The sequence below is a fragment of the Erythrolamprus reginae genome, chromosome Z, assembly GCF_031021105.1.
Source record: "Erythrolamprus reginae isolate rEryReg1 chromosome Z, rEryReg1.hap1, whole genome shotgun sequence".
Lineage (NCBI taxonomy): Eukaryota > Metazoa > Chordata > Lepidosauria > Squamata > Dipsadidae > Erythrolamprus > Erythrolamprus reginae.
In genome coordinates, this window is record NC_091963.1 from 142,817,585 (window position 1) to 142,837,166 (window position 19,582).

Sequence of the window (19,582 nt, forward strand, 5' to 3'; positions counted from 1 at the left end):
TGTTGAAGGGTGGTGACTCTGGCTCTTCAGATAAGTGCATTGGCTCCCTCAGATCAGCGTTAGCTGTAGGGAAATCATCATTAGAGCCTTGTTGGCAGTCAGCCTTTATCATGTGGTGACTGCAAAAATTATCAATGTAGCGCCACCATTTTCTACCATCTGTTAACAATACCCAGTATGATTTGGACCTGTTACTTCTAGGATTTCCCCAGGTAGTCATAGGGGACACTCTGTGAAGTTCCTAGCGGACACTGGGTCATTTATGTCAAACTTTCCAGTTCATTCTGGACTGGTGTGCTCTTTTTCATTGAACAAGCAATAGCATTTAGACATATAAAGAGCCGGGGTGGCGCAGCAGGTAGAGTGCTGTATTGCAGGCCACTGAAGCTGACTGTAGATCTGTAAGATCAGCAGTTCAAATCTCATCACCGACTCAAGGTTGACTCAGCCTTCCATCCTTCTGAGGTGGGTAAAATGAGGACCTGGATTGTGGGGGCAATATGCTGGCTCTGTTAAAAAGTGCTATTGCTAACATGTTATAAGCTGCCCTGAGTCCAAGGAGAAGGGCGGCATAAAAATCAAATAGATAGATAGATAGATAGATAGATAGATAGATAGATAGATAGATAGATAGATAGATAGATAGGATAAAGATAGACAGACAGACAGACAGACAGACAGACAGACAGACAGACAGACAATATATATAGATTCTTTTGAGAATAGGCATCAGGAATTCATTTTTTTTTGGTGTGCCAGTGTGTTCCAGAAAAATGTGACAATCAAAGTTGTCTTCCCTTTTCCATTCTTTCTCTTCCCTTTCAATCCCTTTCTTTCTTTTACCATCTCCTCTCCTCTTCTTCCCTTCCCATTCCATCCCATCCCATCTGGCCCGTTCACAGAACTGCATGGGCTGCTGCCTTTTTGACCAGTTGAATCTTTCATACACTCTTCAAGGGCAGCCATGTTGGGGATTTAAAGATACTCCAACAAATTATCGGCTTCTGACAATCAACCACCTACATTCTTATAACTGACATTTCCTCCGTTTACCCTCTTGGGTTTCCCAATTAAGGACTTTAGTAAGACTCTGTTTTGGCCAGTTACTTGTAGAACAGCTTTTTATTTTTTACAAACAAAACAATTGATGTTCTCTTATTTCGTCCCTTATTGCCCAGGCTGTGAGAAGGTTACTGTTTTTGCCCATTAGAGATGTGGTCACGGTAGAAGAGAATGCGTGCAAAGTCTTGTTTTTGGAAGGATCTTGTTGGAGGCTTGTTTTCCTCACCAGTACAAATTTCACATTTTCACTTTCACACTTTTCCGGGAATCGCAAACCGAGTATTGGTTCTTTGGGCAGTTTATTCCTGGGTTAGGGGCTGTCTTACCCATCCACATCTCACCAGCATTTGCCAAGGTGTAAGCGCAAGACACCCTGGGCAGACAAATTTAGATAACGGGAGAACTCTTCGGGCATGGCATGAATCAAAGGATGTGGCAATTCATTATTAAAGTAGTGATGATTGATTTTCCCCCCTTTTAGGTCAAATAAAAAGGGCCAGAAGCCATAGAGAGTGATGATGTCACAGACCTCCAGAGCATAGCTGGTGAACATAAAGCCAGTGGACATTCGTATTTCTTTTATCCCTTTCTGTTTCCAATACTTATCGAGGGCAGCCAGGTAGTGTGGGTGGAGGAAGAATGCCCTATCGCCCATGCCATTCTCTTTCAGGATGTTCATAACACGGTAGGTGACTTTAAGATGATAATCAAAAGATAACGCAGGAATGAGGAAAAGGGCGCCTGGGTAGGTCTGAAGAACTTTGACAAAATCCATCGGTGAACCCCCTAAGTCTTTGAATCTTCAGAAGAAGGAAAAAAAGAGGAGAGAGAATCCCAAAAGGAAAATCACATCCTCAACAATCTAAAGCATGAGAACGAAACACATTTGCAGTTGTGGGTGCCCCTTTGGAATTTTTTTTTAGCTATAGGAAGTCCCCCTCCCCTTTCCTAGAAGAATGAAATATTTTGGGAAATATTAAAATGGCAGAATATTTTATTTACCTAAAGAGGAAATGGAGAAACATGCTCTTAAAGTCAGAAACCAGTTTTCTTGTCCCAAGGAGAAACTGAGGAGGCCGGTTTTTAGAAATTTGGTAATCCATTCAGAAAAACTGGGTCAAGACAGAAACTCAGAGAAACAGCAAACAAGAGGTTGACCAAATTAGCTCAGATAAACACCTACCATTTGCATTTCCCTTTTGTCTATAGAGCCAGCCATGACCCCAAGGGAATCTGACAAAAGCCTATAGAATATTAAAAAGGCATGTCCTCGCTCAGGATCAGATTGGTTAAGGAAGGTGTAAAGATGGCATTAAAACCCACTCATTCTAAACTCCATTTTGTCAGCTGCCCAGAATCACGTGTGGTTCTGCTTTATCGATAAACCTCTTTTTCCAATCGGCCTTCCATTTTATCTCAGTGCTTTCTCCCAGCTTGGAACTTGACCTGGATATTACTTCCAACATAGTGTTGGAAGAAATATGCATCTGGTTCAGTTCCAAGTTGGTGGGGGGAAGACTCTGGAAACATGGAGGCTGATTGGAAAGATGGTATACAGTAGTCCCTCGCTATACCGCGCTTCACCTACTGCGGCTTCACTTCATCGCGGGTTTCTGAGGAAGTCGATCGGCAGATTTAAACAGCCCGTCGAACTCGATTGGCAGGGTTTTTTTAAAAAAAAAAATCTAAAATTGTAAATACTGTATTTAAATACTGTATCTAAAATAAATACTGTGTGGGAAGGGTTTATAAACACTTAAAACAATGAAAACTTACCAAACAATTACAATATAAATACTTAAATAAGTACTATCAGTCGATAAATTCCCCATCGCGGATTTTACCTATCGTGGCCAGGTCTGGAACGTAACACCAGCGATAGGTGAGGGACTACTGTATTGATGAACAGGACCACCCGGGTTTGAGGTCCTTAGCAGCTGATGACATGGAGTGGAGAGGGTTATTTATAACCCTCTTTTGGGCCTTGTCCTTGAGCTTCCTGTTCTTATGGCCAAGGCATGTATTCTATTGATTGTTGTAAAGGTCACTGCTTGTAGGTTTTCTTGAGACAAGTTTGGTTGCAGCTTGCTGGGTGATGCTATGTCCCCAGGTGATTTTGTAAATGCAGTGAGCCTGGCTGCTATATAATCCTATAATGTCCTGGAGGGTCATATCTTAATCCCATTACACTGGAGCTGGAGGACTTTTGTCTTGTAGATAAACTGGCCCAATCCTGTTCAATAAGTAATCAGATATCTGCTGGGAGCAGAGAGCTGCTCTTTGTCTTTAAAAACGTGTTTCTCCTTTTCTCACTTTGGTATTAACTAGAGTTGGTATTTGCCAATTCTCTATTCCACTCAATTTCCACTAATGATTCTCCAAACTATTCAAAATTTCTACTACCAGTTCTCCAGAACCTATCAGAACCTGCTGGATTTATTTCCCTTCTTTATTCTTTTTTCCCTTTCATCATCAAAATTTAATTCAAACCATAATGTACCAATGTAATGTATAATTATTAATTTATTTAAAAAGTTTTTAACATGATAATTATTATCTATACACATATACACAACTAATGGTGTTGACATGATTATGTGTAAAATAATAATTCTAAAAAATTGTTTCCTTTCTATTGATCTTCCCCTTTTCATCCATTCTCATTTGGTCTCTCAAAAATTCCACTTCTTGTAGGTTTTCCCCTCCCAACCCCTTCTCTTAATTTTTTCCCTTTATTTTTATCCAATTTTTTTTCCAAGTTACTTTTCTTCTTTTTAAGAATAATAAGTAAGTAAGTCTGCTCTCAATTCCTCCAAGTTTCTTCTCTCTATTACCCCTTCTTGTTTTTTAATTGCTTGTCCTGATACCAATGCTCCCGTCTTATTCTTTTATCACTGTACATCCCACTGCAATCATCAGTCCCTTTTTCATCTGTGTAATCTCCTTGTTCTTCATATTCCTTTTCCACCATTGTTCTTTATGATACAGCTTCACTTATATTTTCTTATTTATTTATTTATTTGATTGATTTTGTCCATTACACAATGAGGGTTTTAGTGGGTATACACATGGTAAAATACATAACAGAGGTTATAGAGGATATACTCATAGTAAAATATATCTAGGAAAGAATAGAAGACATAGGAATAAAATATATCAATGAAAGAATAGAAGGAATAGAAGAAAGGTATAGGAGAAAAGCAACGCAAAGCAATACGTTAAAAGGCAAAAGCAACGCAAGGCAATACGTTAACAAAATAATAACACGTTATGAGCAAAAATTATTTTTCCCAAATGTTTTGTTTCTATGTTTTGTTTTGTTATGTTTGTCTATCTATTCGTTTGTTTGTTTTTATTTACTTGTACTTATTTTGTTTGCTATTGCAATGTCTTTGTATGTATAAAAATTTAAAAAAATAAATAATAATAAAAAAGGTATAGGAGATATAGAAGAGCAATACGACAGGGGACAGAAGGCACGCTAGTGCCCTTATGCATGCCCCTTACTGAGGTCTTAGGAATCTGGAGAGGTCAACCGTGGATAATCTAAGGGTAAAGTGTTGGGGGTTTGGGGATGACACTATGGAGTCCGGTAATGAATTCCATGCTTTGACAACTTGATTACTGAAGTCGTATTTTTTACAGTCAAGTTTGGAGTGGTTAATATTAAGTTTAAATCTGTTGTGTGCTCTTGTGTTGTTGTTGTTGTTGTTGACCTCTGATTTCCAAAGGTAAATTTTTATGTCTTCATAGATGTATTTTAACATCTGAGTCAATTCTTCATAGATACATGCCTCCATTTTGTCAAGTTCACAATTCACAAATTTCATAGTTTGTTTGTTTTTTACCGGTAGCTTAAGTCCATATAATCTCTTTGTATCTCAGTCCAATCCAGTTCAAAATTTATACAACCCAAACAGTGCACCATCAAACACACTATCACAACACACACTGCTTTCAAATCCTTTCAAGCTCCTATTTATCTTCTTATGGGCAAAGTCAGTCTCCAACTGTCAGCTAAACTATAGTATGTCAATTGTTGTTATAAAATTTTAATAATCACTACTTTTCTTTATAAGTTTTTTTTATACAAGATTTACATGAAATAGATTTAATGTTAAACAGGATTTAGATAATTACTGAAATGGTTGGAATGTTATAAGAGCTGTATAATTATCATTTTTAAAGGTCCTTATATAAGATTATATAATTTATAAATTGGATTTTTTGTTTTAGAGATTTTAGATAATTAGGGGTTCTTTTTTTCTTTATTATTGTATTTTAGGCAGTTGGTAATGTTATTATCGAACAGATGCAAATGTAGTGATGAAATTAGAATTGTTTAAATATGGAGAATAAGTTAAAATACAAAAATGAGTAATAAAGCTGAAAGGGAGATATGACATGGAAAAAGAGATCAGAAAGTTAGTGAATTCAGAAATAACAGAATTAAAAAAAATGATGAGTAAAGATATAAATTGAGGTTAAGGGAGGAGTACAGACTAAAATTAAAAGGTACAAGAGATAATGAATATGTCTGGAAGATAAGCTATAACAATTGCTTTGGAAGAAAATTGAAAAAATTAAAGGTGGTAGATTCAGGCAATGAAAATAAGAGGTAAGGAGGCAGCATCAGAACAACAGTAGATATACCTAGAAGAATATAAATACATATATAAATATGGATGAAGCAAAAGATTTAAGTTTAAGAGTAGCACCGATGTTGGTATAAAGTTAGGATTTTGAATTGCAAGCCTGTTAACTGTCAAATTTAGGGGTACTTAGGGAAGGATAAGAGGAGGAAGAGGAAGTAGAAAGGAAGGGAAGAGAGGAAAGAGGGAAGTAGGAAAGAGGAAAAGAGTGAAAAAGAAGGTAAAGAGAAGAGGGAAGAGAGGGCGATAGAGGAAGGGGAGTAGAATGAAATATAGAAGGAAAACAGATGGGAGATAAAAGTACAAAATGTGCAAATGTATGGCATTTTGGACAGAAATGTATAATTATGTATGTTTTGATATTATGCTATGTGTATGGATGTTTATGTAAAAATTGTGAAAAAATTTTTTAAAAAAGAGAGAACCTGCTAAATTTCATCCTGATTGACATACATGAAAAAAAACCACACAATGATAGTCTGTGTTGTTTCTTAAGACATTCAGAGTGGCTCCCTTTTTCATTCACAGATGGTATTAGATTACTGTTTGAATTTACGTTATCTTCCTTACCTTTTACTAAAAATACTGGGGTTGATGGTCATTAAGTGTGTCTTGGTTCCCACATCTATAGATTTATCCAATGGAGGCAGATTAAACCTGGGGGTGGGGGAGCAAATCAAAAAGAGACAAAGCTATTAAACTCAAGTGAATGCATTACAAGTAGTCCTCGCCTTACAACCCCAATTGAGCCCAGAATTTATTTTGCCAAGGCACATGAGTTTTGCCCCATTTTACAACTTTTCTTGCCACATTTTGTTAAGTGCAGATGTTAAATTAGTCACACAGTTCTAACGTATGTGAATCTGGCTTCCCCATTGACTTTGCTTGCCAGAAGCAGGATGTCAGGTCACTGCAACCATCATTTTTGCCCATAAAGGTAAAGGTTCCCCTGCATATGCATGCAGGTCGTTCCCGACTGTAGAGGGCGATGCTCATCTCCATTTCAAAGCCGAAGTGCCAGCGCTGTCCAAAGACATCTCCATGATCATGTGGTCAGCATGACTAAATGTCAAAGGCACACGGAATGCTGTTACCTTCCCACCAAAGGTGGTCTCTATTTTTCTACTTGCATTTTTTAATGTGTTTTTGAACTGCTAGAGTGGCAGAAGCTGGAACAAGTAACAGGAGCTCACTCTGTTACGTGACACTAGGGATTCGAACTGCTGAACTGCCGACCTTTCTGATCGACAAGCTCAGAGTCTTAGCCACTGAGCTATTGCGTTCCTTTTTATGCCCATAGGATTCCAAAATAAGCAATGGTTGTAATTGCAAAAATACTAGAAATTAAAGCTCCCAGGTCCATTAAGGAAAGAATGGAGGAGGAGAAAGGGAAGGGGAAAAAGGAGGGAGGAGGAGGAAGAGAAGGGGGAAGGGAAAAGGATGGGAAAAAACTAGAAGAAGGAGGAAGGGGAGGAGAGGGAAGAGAGGAAGAGGGAGGGGAAGAAAAATAGGAGAAAGAAAAGGGGAAGGAAAAGAGGGAGGAGGCAAAGAGGATGGGGAAGTAAAAAGGAATGGAGAAAAAGAAAAAGAAAAAGAAAAAAAGAAAAGAGAAAGCATAGGGGAGCCGGAGGAGAGGGAAAGGGATGGGTGGAATGGAGGAAATGAGGAGGAGGAGAAAGGGGATGGAGAAGCAAGCAGGAAAGAGGAAATGGAAGAGGAAAGGGAAAGGGAGAAAGAGAAGCAAGAGGAAAGGAAGACGAAGGAGAAAAAAGGTGGAGAAATGAGAGAGCTGTTATTTCCATAAACCAAGACTATAAAGATTTCCAGTGATCCCATCCCTTTAATATGAGCTTTCCCCCCAAAAATAAGAAACAGGTACCTGATGATAAAATCAGCTTGGTCGATTTCATGTCCACACTTGCTACCTAGTAAAATACCACCGTTGCCAACAACAGCACATTTTCTATGCCGGATATGTGCCAGTGGAAATCTCTAGAGGAAGTAAGTAGGGTGGGGGAGAGATTAAAAATGCAGGCACAAACAGCTGAATGCAGAATGTTTTCATGAATTGGACTTTATCTATCTATCTTTATCTATTTATCTTTCAAATCGACTCAACTGCAGTTCAGGAGCCTTTAAGCAAGGATTCACTTTAAATGGTTTGTTTTGTTACATTTATCCAAAGGGAAGTGACTTTGCTGGGGCCTATTGGGCACCTGTCGCTCTCCAGCAGTCAAATCAGAGGAGGTGGTGTGGTGGTCAGGGCAAATACCGAGGCAATGTGAGAGCTCTGAGAGTGAATGGAGCTGTCAGAGAGAGAGAGAAAAACAGAGACAGAGCCTTGGCTGTCCATCAGCCCACAGATGGAGAGTCAACAGTCCTCAAGTCTAGAGGTGGCTGATGAGGAAGAGGAGGAATAGCTGGGACCAGTGCCTGATGTGCAAAAGGCAGGGGAGAGGAGTTCAGTGGAAATCTATGGGCCAATCCTGCTAGCCACCACTGCTAGCAAAGCCCCACTCTAGATCTGGGGATAAAAGGAAGGGGCCGGAAATGAATAGGTGTGGCAGTATTTATCTCCTCTGCCAGACAGACCAATTAGCCTGCTGTGAGAGAAAAGGAGATTATTATTTTTTTGCTGGTGCTGCTGATGCTCCTAATAAAAGGAGCATTTATTTAACTATAGATGGTTCCTCGTGTTTCGGAGCTGACTTGGGATATGACCCGCTGAATGCAAATAACAAAATACAGTATTGCATTTGATATAACAGATAGCCCTTGATACACCACCACAATGGAGTCCAAAATTTCCATGGCCAACTGAGATAAGTTGTTGAGTTTTGGCCCACTTTATGACCTTTTGTGCCATGGTCGTTACATGAGTCACTGCAGTTGTTAAGTTAGCAACCCAATTGCTAAACAAATCGGGTTTCCACATCAACATGGTTTGTCAATGTTGCACAAGGAGATTGCATGAGCCTGTGGACGCTTGCAACCATCAAAAATAGGTTGCAAAAGTGAACCACATAAACAGAGGGACACTGCAACTATCGTAAATAGGAACCAGTTGCCAAGCATTTGAATTTTGATCACATAACCCTGGGCATGATGTAATCGTGTAATTGCTAAAGGTGAAAAATGGTCATAAATCACATTTTTCAGTGCTGTTGTTAACTTGGAATGGTCATGAAATGATTGTAACTCAAGGACTTTGTAAGAGCTCTCTCAGATGGTCAAGGCATATCTAGGATACTTTAATTCCTCAAATTGCAAAAAAAAAAAAAAAGACCAAAAAGAGAGTGTGTTTGGATGGAAAGTAATCAAGGAGCGAACCAATCTAGCACTAAGGTATTCTGTCCCAGTTACAAACATAACAAACGCACAGTTTGGGTGAACTTAATTTAATCAATAAACAACTACTAATAACTGGTTTAGTAGTGGAGATACATAGGTAGAAATATAAAAGCAATCTTTTCTTACAAAAAACTCAGCTAATTAATCCTCACTAGCAGCTGGCTAATATGTTCCACTCCCCTAGTTTACTTAAGGACAGCAGAGGCAGCTGAAAGGCTGCAGAAACATTTTAAAATCATGTATCTGTTGTGAAAAGCTCATTTCTAAGGAAATCTCTACTCTGTTTTTCTGCTTGGGCTTGCTTATCATGAAAGACTTCTAAGCATTTTGCCAAGCCTTTGAAACTTCTTGAAATAACAAGAGATAATTGCATTGCTTTGATTTAAGACCTTCTGAACTGATGTCAGCTGCTAATGACAATTAATTAGCAGCTGTGGTTTCTGTTTGAAAAGATTGCTTTTAGATTTGTTTGTGTGTCTCCACTACTGAGTCAGTTATTAGTAGTGGTTTACTGATTAAATTAATTTCATCCAAACTGTGTATTTGCTATGTTCATAACTGGGGGAAAACAAAAGCACACAGTTCTGAACCGGTAGGGAAGATAAGTAGATTTCATCACTGCCATGGGAAAGTCGCAACAGTCGTACATGTGACAAATGATCCTAAACGCCACGGTCACTTTGTTCCAACGGTCACATTATGAACTGTTGCAAGTTGAAGACTGCCTGTATTCTTTTACAGCCCCCATCCCCATTGGTTTCTCTTCCATTGAACCCCGAAGACTGCATCTTCTCTTACCTTCAATAGCATACTTCTCAGGTTGGCATCCACAGTTATATTTTTAAATTTGTCACCATCAAACTTGATGTGGGATCCCAACTGTGCATTTTCCATGGTTACCGCCACATGGTGAGAACCATTGCAACACTGACCTAGCTCTTTCCTGAAAAAAGACATCACCAGAGGTTTTCTTGAAAAGGGATCACGGTGGGGCATTGTATGGGAGCTTAATCATTGGAGACTTTCAAAAAGATACTGGACTGCCATCTGTCAGAAATGATGTAGGGCCGTGATGGCGAACCTATGGCACATGTGCCACAACTGCCATGTGGAGCCCTCTCTGCAGGCATGCAAGCCGTTGACTAGCTCAGCTCCATTGTGCATGTGCGAGTGCTTCTCGCCGTTCAGCTGATTACAAGCTCATGCTTTCTCCTCACTTTCTGCGGCCTGTGTCTTCCCAGATCTCTGGAGATTCTACTAGAATGGATGAATAGAGTGGATCTTCTCTGGGTCCCATCAACTAAGCAATGTCGCCTGGCGGGACCCAGGGGAAGAGCCTTCTCTGTGGCGGCCCCGGCCCTCTGGAACCAACTCCCCCCCAGAGATTAGAACTGCCCCCACCCTCCTTGCCTTTCGTAAACAACTTAAAACCCACCTCTGCCGCCAGGCATGGGGGAATTGAGATCGTCTTTCCCCCTAGGCCTTTACAATTCTATGCGTGGTATGTATGTATGTATGTATGTATGTATGTATGTATGTATGTATGTATGTATGTATGTATGTTTGGTTTTTATATTAATGGATTTTTAATCATTTCTAATACCAAATTACTATTGTACACTGTTTTATAGTCGTTGTTAGCTGCCCCGAGTCTCCGGAGAGGGGCGGCATACAAATCCAATAAATAGATAGATAGATAGATAGATAGATAGATAGATAGATAGATAGATAGATAGATAGATAGATAGAGAAAGAAAGAAAGAAAGAAAGAAAGAAAGAAACAAATAAATAAATAAATCTCCCCACTCCCAGCTCCATTTGAGGGAAGAGGCTTTCCTTACCACCCAGCATTGTTTGGGAAAAGAGCAATTTCTCCCTCCCAGCTCTGTTTGGGGATGGGAGACATTTCCCCCTCTTCTACCGCTGTTTTGGGATGTGAGGCCAAAACGGGGGTGGGTGGGTTCCATGTGTGCATGCATGGTGAGTCATGCATGCATTTGCAAGGGGTGGGACATGTGATAGGGGCATTGCATTACGTGTGTGCGCGCACTCATGCGTATGTGACATTCTGCACGCACACCTTCGGCACCCTAGGGAAAAAAGATTCGCCATCACTGGGTCTTCTGCTTGGATGGGGCGGGATGAACTAGATGACTTACAAGGTCCCTTCCAACTCTGTTAATCTATTTAGAACAGCCAAAAACCCCCCAATGCAATTCTAAATTGCATTAATAGAGATATAATAGTACAGTACAGTAGGAAAGGGAAAGATAGAATAGTAGAGAATAGTGTACAGTAGAGTAGAGTAGCATAGCGGAGAGGAGAGGAGAATAGAATGGAAGAATAGAATAGAATAGAATAGAACAGAATAGAATAGGGAGTAGAGCAGAATAAATACAATAGGAAAAGGAATAGGAATAGGAAAGGGAATAGACTACAGTAGGATAGAGTAGAAGGAATAAATAGGAAAGGAAAGGAAAAGAACAGAATAGAATAGGAAAGGGAGCAGAGCAGAGCAAAGTAGAATGAATAGAATTTGAATACTGTACAGTACAGTAGAGTAAATAGAAAAGAAAAGGGAACGGAATGGAACAGAACAGAATTTTATTGTCACTTTCAATGTACAGTGAACCCTCGATCATCGCGAGGGTTCCGTTCCAGGACCCCACGCGATGATCGATTTTTAGCGAAGTAGCGGTGCGGAAGTAAAAACACCATCTGCGCGTGCGCAGATGGTGTTTTTGCTTCCACTGCCGCCTGCCCTTCGCCCGCCCACCCCGTTGCTCGCGCCTGGGGTGCGCGCGCGCTTGGGGACTCCCTAGCTCCGCTTCCCAGCTGGGGAGCGGAGCTGGGATGTCCCCAAGCGCGCGCGCTTTCCCCAGCAACGCGCGCGCAGTGGGGACTCCCTAGATCCGTTTCCCAGCTGGGGAGCGGAGCTGGGATGTCCCCAAGCGCGCACGCTTTCCCCAGCAACGCGCGCGCGGTGGGGACTCCCTAGATCCGCTTCCCAGCTGGGGAGCGGAGCTGGGATGTCCCCAAGCGCACGGGCACCGCCCGCCCGCCCACGCTGTTGCTGGGGCCGCTTCCCAGCTGGGGAGCGGAGCTGGGGTGTCCCAGGGAAGCCTCTGGGGGAAGGGGGAAGACCCAGGGAAGCCTCTGCCCGGCGGGGAAACTCCACCATCTACGCATGCGTGGAAGGGCACGCATGCGCAGATGGTGGAGTTTACTTCCGGGTTGAAAACTCGCGAAATAGCCCTTTCGCGATACTTGAGGACGCGAAACTCGAGGGTTCACTGTACTCTAATTGGTATACATTAAAATGAAATTTCATTGCATACAGCTCCCATAGTCACCACCTCCAAGATATACTACATACAATTAAGTAAGTAAATAAGTAAGTAAGTAAGTAAGTAAGTAAGTAAGTAAGTAAGTAAGTAAGTAAGTAAGTAAGTAAATAAATAAATAAATAAATAAATAAGTAAATAAAAGTTTTGGTCACTACACTATGAAATTGGTAGACACCTCTCTTCTGAACTATTGCAAATAACTTTTATAAAGATTTGGGGAGGGGATGTGGGTGTTTGTAAGAAACATAATTCATAATCAGGCTACTTCTGCTGACTGTCAGCTTCCAGCAATTCGGCAGTTTGAATCTGACCAGGCTCAAGGTTGACTCAGCCTTCCATCTTTCCCAGATGGGTAAAATGAGGAGACAGGTTGTTGGGGGCAATAGGCTGATTCGACAATGGCTTAAAGAGAGCTGTAAAGCACTAAGAAACAGTAAATAAGTCTAAGGGCTATTGCTATTGCTAATCATTGTTCTCTTAACAGAGGTAGTTATGACAACAATGGGGACCAGAATTTCCATTGCTAAGCAAGGCAGTTGATAAGTGAGCCACCTCTAATTTTACGATCTTTTTTTCTCAGGTTGTTAAATGAATCCCTGCAGCTAAACAAATCGTGAGATTGTTAAGCCAAAGCAGGTTTCCTCATTGACTTTGCTAATTAGAAGCCATCTGGGAAGGTCACAAACAGGGATCACGTAACCTCAAGATACTGTCTGCAACCATCATTAATGTTGGTTGCCCATTTTTGATCACATGACCATGGGAATGCTGTCAGTTGTAGATACCAGAACCAGTTGTTTGAGTGCTGTCATAACTTCAAACAGTTGTTAAACGAATAGTTATAAGTCTAGGACTATACTTAATAAATCTTTCCTATGGTTAAAGTAATAGAAGGGCAGCCCTTCACTGGTCATCACGGACAATTTGCACATGTGCAGCTTATGCCCAAGCTCAAAAGTAGTGCATGCACAAATGAAGCAAGTGCACGCAAGCATGCACATCTCCAAACTGGTAGCAAAGGTAGGTGAAACCTATTATTGAAGGAGGGAGTGGCATACCAGAGTACGCTTGAACTGATTATTAGGAAAACAGCTTGCAAGGTTTTAATTGGTTACCTTGGCAAATGAAAGTGGTAGGGAAGAGGAGGGGAATAATAGGAATTTTGGCATGGGAATCTCAGTTCTGGCTATACATTACTGCAATACACTTGATCTCTGCTAAAAATATACCTTTCTCAGGAAATTGAGCCAAGCATTGTTTTCTATTTAGTTTATGTTGGGTGTGACAGGCAGGCAATCCAATACCTTTTTGAACTTGAGATATGGGTGAACCATTAGCATTATTACCTATATTGCATAAATGCTGTAGCACTGGGTTTCCAAGCATTATCCTGACTAAAGACCTGTTGCCACTTTAGCACCTTGTCCAGATTCTTAAATAATTGTTTCCGATCTTCAGCTCTATCATCAAAACAGAAAGAATAAAATGTTTTCTCCCAGGAACTTTCTAATGGAACCCCTTTTCCCAGACCAACCAGAATAGCAATGCATTTGAAACCCAGCATCTCCAATCTGAATGTAAATCACATGACCATGGGGATGTTGCAATGATCATAAAGTGTGAAAAATGGCCGTAAGTCACTTTTTCACTGCTACTGTAACTTCAAACTGTCATTAAATGAACTGTTGGCGCAAGCTACAATTTGTTGGTGTTAGCTGCTTTATCACATTATTCTTTGTGAGCAAAGGTGGGCTCCTACTAGTTCTGACCGGTTCATTAGTAACTTAGTAGGCTGCATCGCTGGAACCGGCAGTGATTCATGCCTGCCACACACCGCACACTGGGTCTCTCGGCAGCACCATAGGCCCCACCATCTTGTTTTTTGATTATGCACATGTGCAGCAACTTTTTAGTACTGTGCAATGCAAAGTTACTGAACACACCGGCGGTAGCAGAATCCGGAATTCACCCTACTTGTGAGAAAAATTTGATACTCATCATTTTTGGTACTTATGGCGCCTCCTAGAACCAATGAAGGATGAGCACTGAGCTACCATTGTATCTTTTACCCATCATACTGGGTAAAATGCAGGTTGAACAAATTGTATCTTCTCCACCACTCATTATTATTATTGTTCATCAATGACAAAATTTATTGACCAAAAAAATAGATAAGCATTTCATTCAAAAGATCAAATATTTACTAGGGCTTTCTTCTTGACTACCAATATCTTTAGTTTATACTGTTCAATGAATAGTCTGTTTCATATAAAGAAATAAAATTAAGGTCCAATGCAGATTCATAAAAATTTGATCCAATTCTTGTGGAAGTATATTTATTTGATTGATGCATAGTGCCAAAAAAATAATAAAATAATAATTTAAAAAACTGAAAACAAAATGGCGATGCATGCACAATGCAAGAAGCTTGGCTTCTGAGCATGTGCAGAAGAAAAAAACTGGGGGGAAATTCCCCCAAAAAGATGGCGATGTCCACGGACCGTTTCTGTGATGTCACTGTGACATCACCAGCAGTTTGCTACTGGTTTGGGTGAACCAGTGCGAACTGGGAGGAACCCACCTCTGCCTATGTCTAGTCTAATCTAATCTAATCCAATCCAATCTATCTTTATTCACCTACAATACCTACCTATCTATTGTGTCTGTCTCTGTATTTCTCTGTTTGCATAAGTGTGTGTGGGTACACTCTCTCACACAAATTCTTAGCTTTTCCCCCCAAAATTCTTTTACTTTTAAATATTTTCCATGAAGCAAAAGTGGTAATACAGCCATGATTTCAAGGCATCCCAAACTACCACTTGCTCGTGGAATTTATTGAATGTGTGTGTGTGTGGGGGGGGGGGGGGATGAAACTAATCTGTTTAATAATAAGAAGATAATACCGCACAATACCATCTTAAAGAAACATGACTGGGCCAGAATCAGATAAAGCAATTAAACCTATATTACATTTATATACTATATTTGTTCAGGGTCAGACCAGTGGTGAAATCCTCCAAGGGTCACCACCAGTTGTGCATGCATGCATGATACATGCCAGATGGGCTGCTATATGACGTCATTGAGAACTCTTGAAAAATGTTAAATGTTTCCTCATATTGCCAACTATATTCCAATAAATAATTTTGAAATAATTTTTGTGTATTAAACTTAATTTGAATGGAGGACCACTGAAAATTAAGACTCTTAATTTATGTTCTGCTCAAAAACACACCCTAAAGTTCTGTTCCCGGGTCTATTTGACCCGGACTGCAAATTGTTCATTTTAGGTACTTATATTTGGTCTTTTTGAAAGCTTTTTTCACTTGGAAACAAGGTTGAACATTTCTGCACACAATGAAATGAAAATTGAAATGAAAACAATTAATGCTTATTGGTTTATTTTGCTGATAAAATGCACACACCCCCATTTTTGTGATTTTTCTTTCAATTTATAGATAGTTTTGCCTTCAAAATGCGTTCTATTTTACTAACGCTGGTGTGGGATTGGTAGCTTGAACATTTCTGAATATAATGATATGAAAATTGAACTGAAAACATTGATGCTTATTTGTTTATTTTGCACACAAAAGTCCCCCCCCGCTGTGTTCAATTATTTCAATTTATATAAAAATTATGCTGTTAATTTCAAAATTACATACTTGTTTTTAGTAAAATGGATTTCTTCCATTAAATTAGTTGTCTGGCTATCATGTGCTTGCTTTTCAAAAGGATATTCCAAATATTTCTAGCCAAATCTATATAAAAGGTGAAAATAATAGCACCACAGCAAGGCCAAGGGGGTGGCCCATTTGTGAGCAAAATAAACAAATAAGCATAATTTTTTTCAGTTCATTTCTATTTTTCTTATGATCAGGAATGTTCAATTTAGTATATCAAAACTTTTGGGGGGAAATTCCTTAGAGATTTGTAGCCTAAAAAAATATAAACTGACACTAAATGCTGAAAAAATGGATGGGTGGCTTTTTGATCAAAATAAAAATATAAGCATCAATTTTTTTCAGTTCAATTTTCATATCATTACGTTCAGAAATGTTCAAACTAGCTTCCCAGTGAAAAAAAGTTTTCAAAAAGGCCAATGTTAAGTACCTAAAATATATTTTTTTGTTTCAGGTCAAATAGACCTGGGAACAGTATAGTTTTAGGTAAAATTTTGCCCAGAAAAAAGTTAGCCCCCACCCCCCAAAATATTTTTATGATGATCAGCAATGTTAAATTGAGTAAATCAATGCCTAAGATATTAAAAATATTCCGGATTTGGAGCCTAAAAAAAAATTTAAAGTGAAAATGATTGTAAGCAGCAGGGGGGAGGAGGCCTTATTTCTGATTTTAAAAAACCATAAGCATTAGTTTTTCAGTTCATTTATATTTTTCTTATGTTCAGAAACGTTCAAACTACCAATCCCACACCAACTTTAGTAAAATTGAACGCATTTTGCAGGCTAAACTATCTGTAAATTGAAAAAAGTTCACAAAAAAGGGGGGGCTGCCTTTTATGATCAAAATAAACCAATAAGCATTATTTTTTCAGTTCAATTTTCATATCATTGTGTGCAGAAATGTTCAGACTACTTTCCAAGTGAAAATTTATTTTAAATTGACCAAACATAAGCACCTCAAATGAAGAATTTTCGGGCCAGGTCAGGGTGACCTGGGAATATAACTTTAGGTCTATTTTTTTTTCAGCAAGAAAGAAGCCCCCCACCCCTCCAAAAAAATTTTCTCATATAAAGAACCTCTGAAATGATGCAAAGTCATGAAATTTCAAGTTTCAGATATGCAGGGAAATTTTTTTACAGGGTCTCAAACTTTGATTTCGGGTCTCACAGACCCGAACAGAACAGCAGGGTTTAAAACAGTATTGTTTCAGATCTGGGTGGACTTCAACTCCCAGAATTCCCCAGCCAGATTTTAGATAGGCGCTATAACAATCCAATAAATAAACGATGAAGCAAGCAAACAAATAACTTTATACAATTCAGTCATTTGGACTAAAAAATCCTCATCCACCAAACTCACCTTCCTAAGGAAGCCATTGTTCTAAAAAACTGATTCACATCCCGGCATATTCTGTCTAACCTAGAAGAGATAGAGGGGGGGGGGGGGTGTTTAACTGAGTTGAATTGAACTGTAACAGAAATTTTGTTCCCAGCTTTTAAATGTTATATTCCAATTGCTTATGTCTAAAACAAATTAAAAATTGCTTACATTCATCATAAACTTCGCTTTTGTGACCACGGCAATGAAAATTATGCATTTTTACTATAGAAACAGACGATTTTGCATCTTCTCATTTATACAATCAGACTAAGAGCACTATATGCATTGCAAATTTACAGAGATTACCAAAAACTGTTCAGAAGTGTGCGGTTTTCCGAGATTTAGGACTATATTGCAAATCAGTTTGATAAATCAATCCCCAAATATAGTCGCCCATCATGTTTTCGCTATATTGTCTTTGGTAACGGCGTTCAAAGTTCATAATGTCCTGGTGAAAGCGCTCGGCTTGCTCCTCTGAATAAGCTCCCATGTTCTCTTTGAACTTATCAAGATGAGCATCAATGATATGGATTTTAAGTGACACCCTGCAGCCCATTGCAGCATAGTTCTTTATCAGAGTCTGAACTTCCTCTGATCTGTGACTTGGACGCTTTCATCTAATAAGTTCCATTGCTTGAGCCTTGATGTCAGAAGGTCTCTGATCAGATCGTTGAGGTCTTTTTGGTTAGGGTAGTATGGCTTCCGCTCCTCATCTGCATATGAAGAGAAATCGTGATCTTCAACGTCTTCCACGGTGTCTGACCTGCTGCTTTCTTTTGAAGGTGGTGTAGCTCTGTCTGGAGGTGTTAGTACAGGAAGTTCAGGGCAGTGTGGTACTGGGGCAATAGATGAAGGAATGTCAGGATACGTTACAGATGGTGCATTTTTGCCACTGCGATGTTTGGAAGGGTCCACCATGCAGAAGTAGCAATTTGTTGAGTGATCAGTCGGTTCTCGCCAATAATGACAATTGAGCCTAAATTGTCGGTTGGTAAGTGAGACATTTGTTAAATCAATTTAGCTGCATTTCACAGTCTTTCTTGCCCCAGTTGTTAAGAGGATTGCTGCAACTGTTAAGTTAGTAACATCGTTGTTAAGTGAATTTGGCTTTCACGTTGACTCTGTTTGTCGGAAGGTCACAAAAGGGGATCGCATGATCCTGGGACACTGGAACTGTCATAAATATGAACCAGTTGCCAAGTGTCAGAATTTTGATTAGGTGACCACCGGGCTCCTGCAATCATTGTAAGTGTGAAAAACAGTCTTGTGACATTTTTCAGTCCTGTTGTAACTTTGAACGATCACTAAATGGATATACACTGAAAATGTCTAATTTTTTTAAAAAAAAATTATGGCTCCCTATTGTTTTCTCCCAGAAATATAAAATCATACACAGTACTCACCGTCTGACTTTCTCTTGTAGCAGAATAATGCCGCTGACAAATAACAGAACAATCACTATTAATCTCTGCTTTCTCAGACATATGTTGGCGACCATGGTAGAAGCAACTGGTGACCAGTTTTCTAATGCAGTCACTTCCAGAAAATTAGCCTCTTTGGAGACAAAAATTGCACAATAAACATGAATTAATAAAAAATAAGACTGTTTCAGAGAGTATCTTCTCTGCTAGAATAGAATTAACATTGTCTTATCTAAATGTTCCTTCTATGTGCATTGCGATAGTGGTCCAAGCATGGGTTAACTTCTTGTCGGTTAACCAGGGACTGAGTATGAAATATCCAGCCATACTTTCTCCTTGGCCCTGACTTAGCCACTTGTTTCATGAGGATGTAGACCTGTAGGTAGCCAAATGTAAATCCAAAGTCCATACCCTGGACCAAGGCCACAGGCTGGATTGGACACTCCTGCAGCGCACATAGAAGGAACATTTAGGTCAGACAACTTTCATTCTCCTATGCACTGCTTGGAATATCCAAGCATGAGATGCACCCACACATAAGACTCAAGGGCGGGAAGAGATCAAGGGGCTCTGAAGTGGAAAGAACCCTCTATAAAACTCTCCTACCAAAGGAAGCCTCAGCTGAAGCAAAAAAACAAATTATCAATTTTATAGTGCCTAATGATGAAGGAGTTGTCCAGGTTGCAGC

The 19,582-nt window shown here is 39.6% G+C and overlaps 2 protein-coding genes across 2 annotated transcripts in view; one reads left to right on the forward strand and one right to left on the reverse strand.

The window, feature by feature from the left end:
• PLOD3 (procollagen-lysine,2-oxoglutarate 5-dioxygenase 3) overlaps positions 1-19,582 on the forward strand; it is a 179,230-nt gene that overhangs the window by 72,032 nt on the left and 87,616 nt on the right. The window lies entirely within an intron of this gene.
• Positions 1,104-18,971, reverse strand: LOC139154470 (alpha-N-acetylneuraminide alpha-2,8-sialyltransferase-like). Its single transcript, XM_070729103.1, has 7 exons — positions 18,877-18,971; positions 17,453-17,512; positions 13,759-13,872; positions 9,864-10,008; positions 7,594-7,706; positions 6,285-6,371; positions 1,104-1,862 (listed from the first exon to the last, which is right to left on the reverse strand). Exons 1-7 carry the CDS (start codon positions 18,969-18,971, stop codon positions 1,400-1,402), a joined length of 1,077 nt encoding a protein of 358 aa, XP_070585204.1. The 3' UTR covers positions 1,104-1,399.

Excerpts from the sequence above, each read along its gene's own strand:
- LOC139154470 (XM_070729103.1), bottom strand. The coding sequence starts at position 18,971 with ATGGTCGCCAACATATGTCTGAGAAAGCAGAGATTAATAGTGATTGTT. Across the intron at positions 13,873-17,452 it reads ACAATGGCTTCCTTAGGAAG|AGCTGAAGATCGGAAACAAT; the intron begins GTGAGTTTGGTG and ends TTTTGATGATAG. Across the intron at positions 10,009-13,758 it reads ACAGCATTTATGCAATATAG|GAAAGAGCTAGGTCAGTGTT; the intron begins GTAATAATGCTA and ends GTCTTTTTTCAG.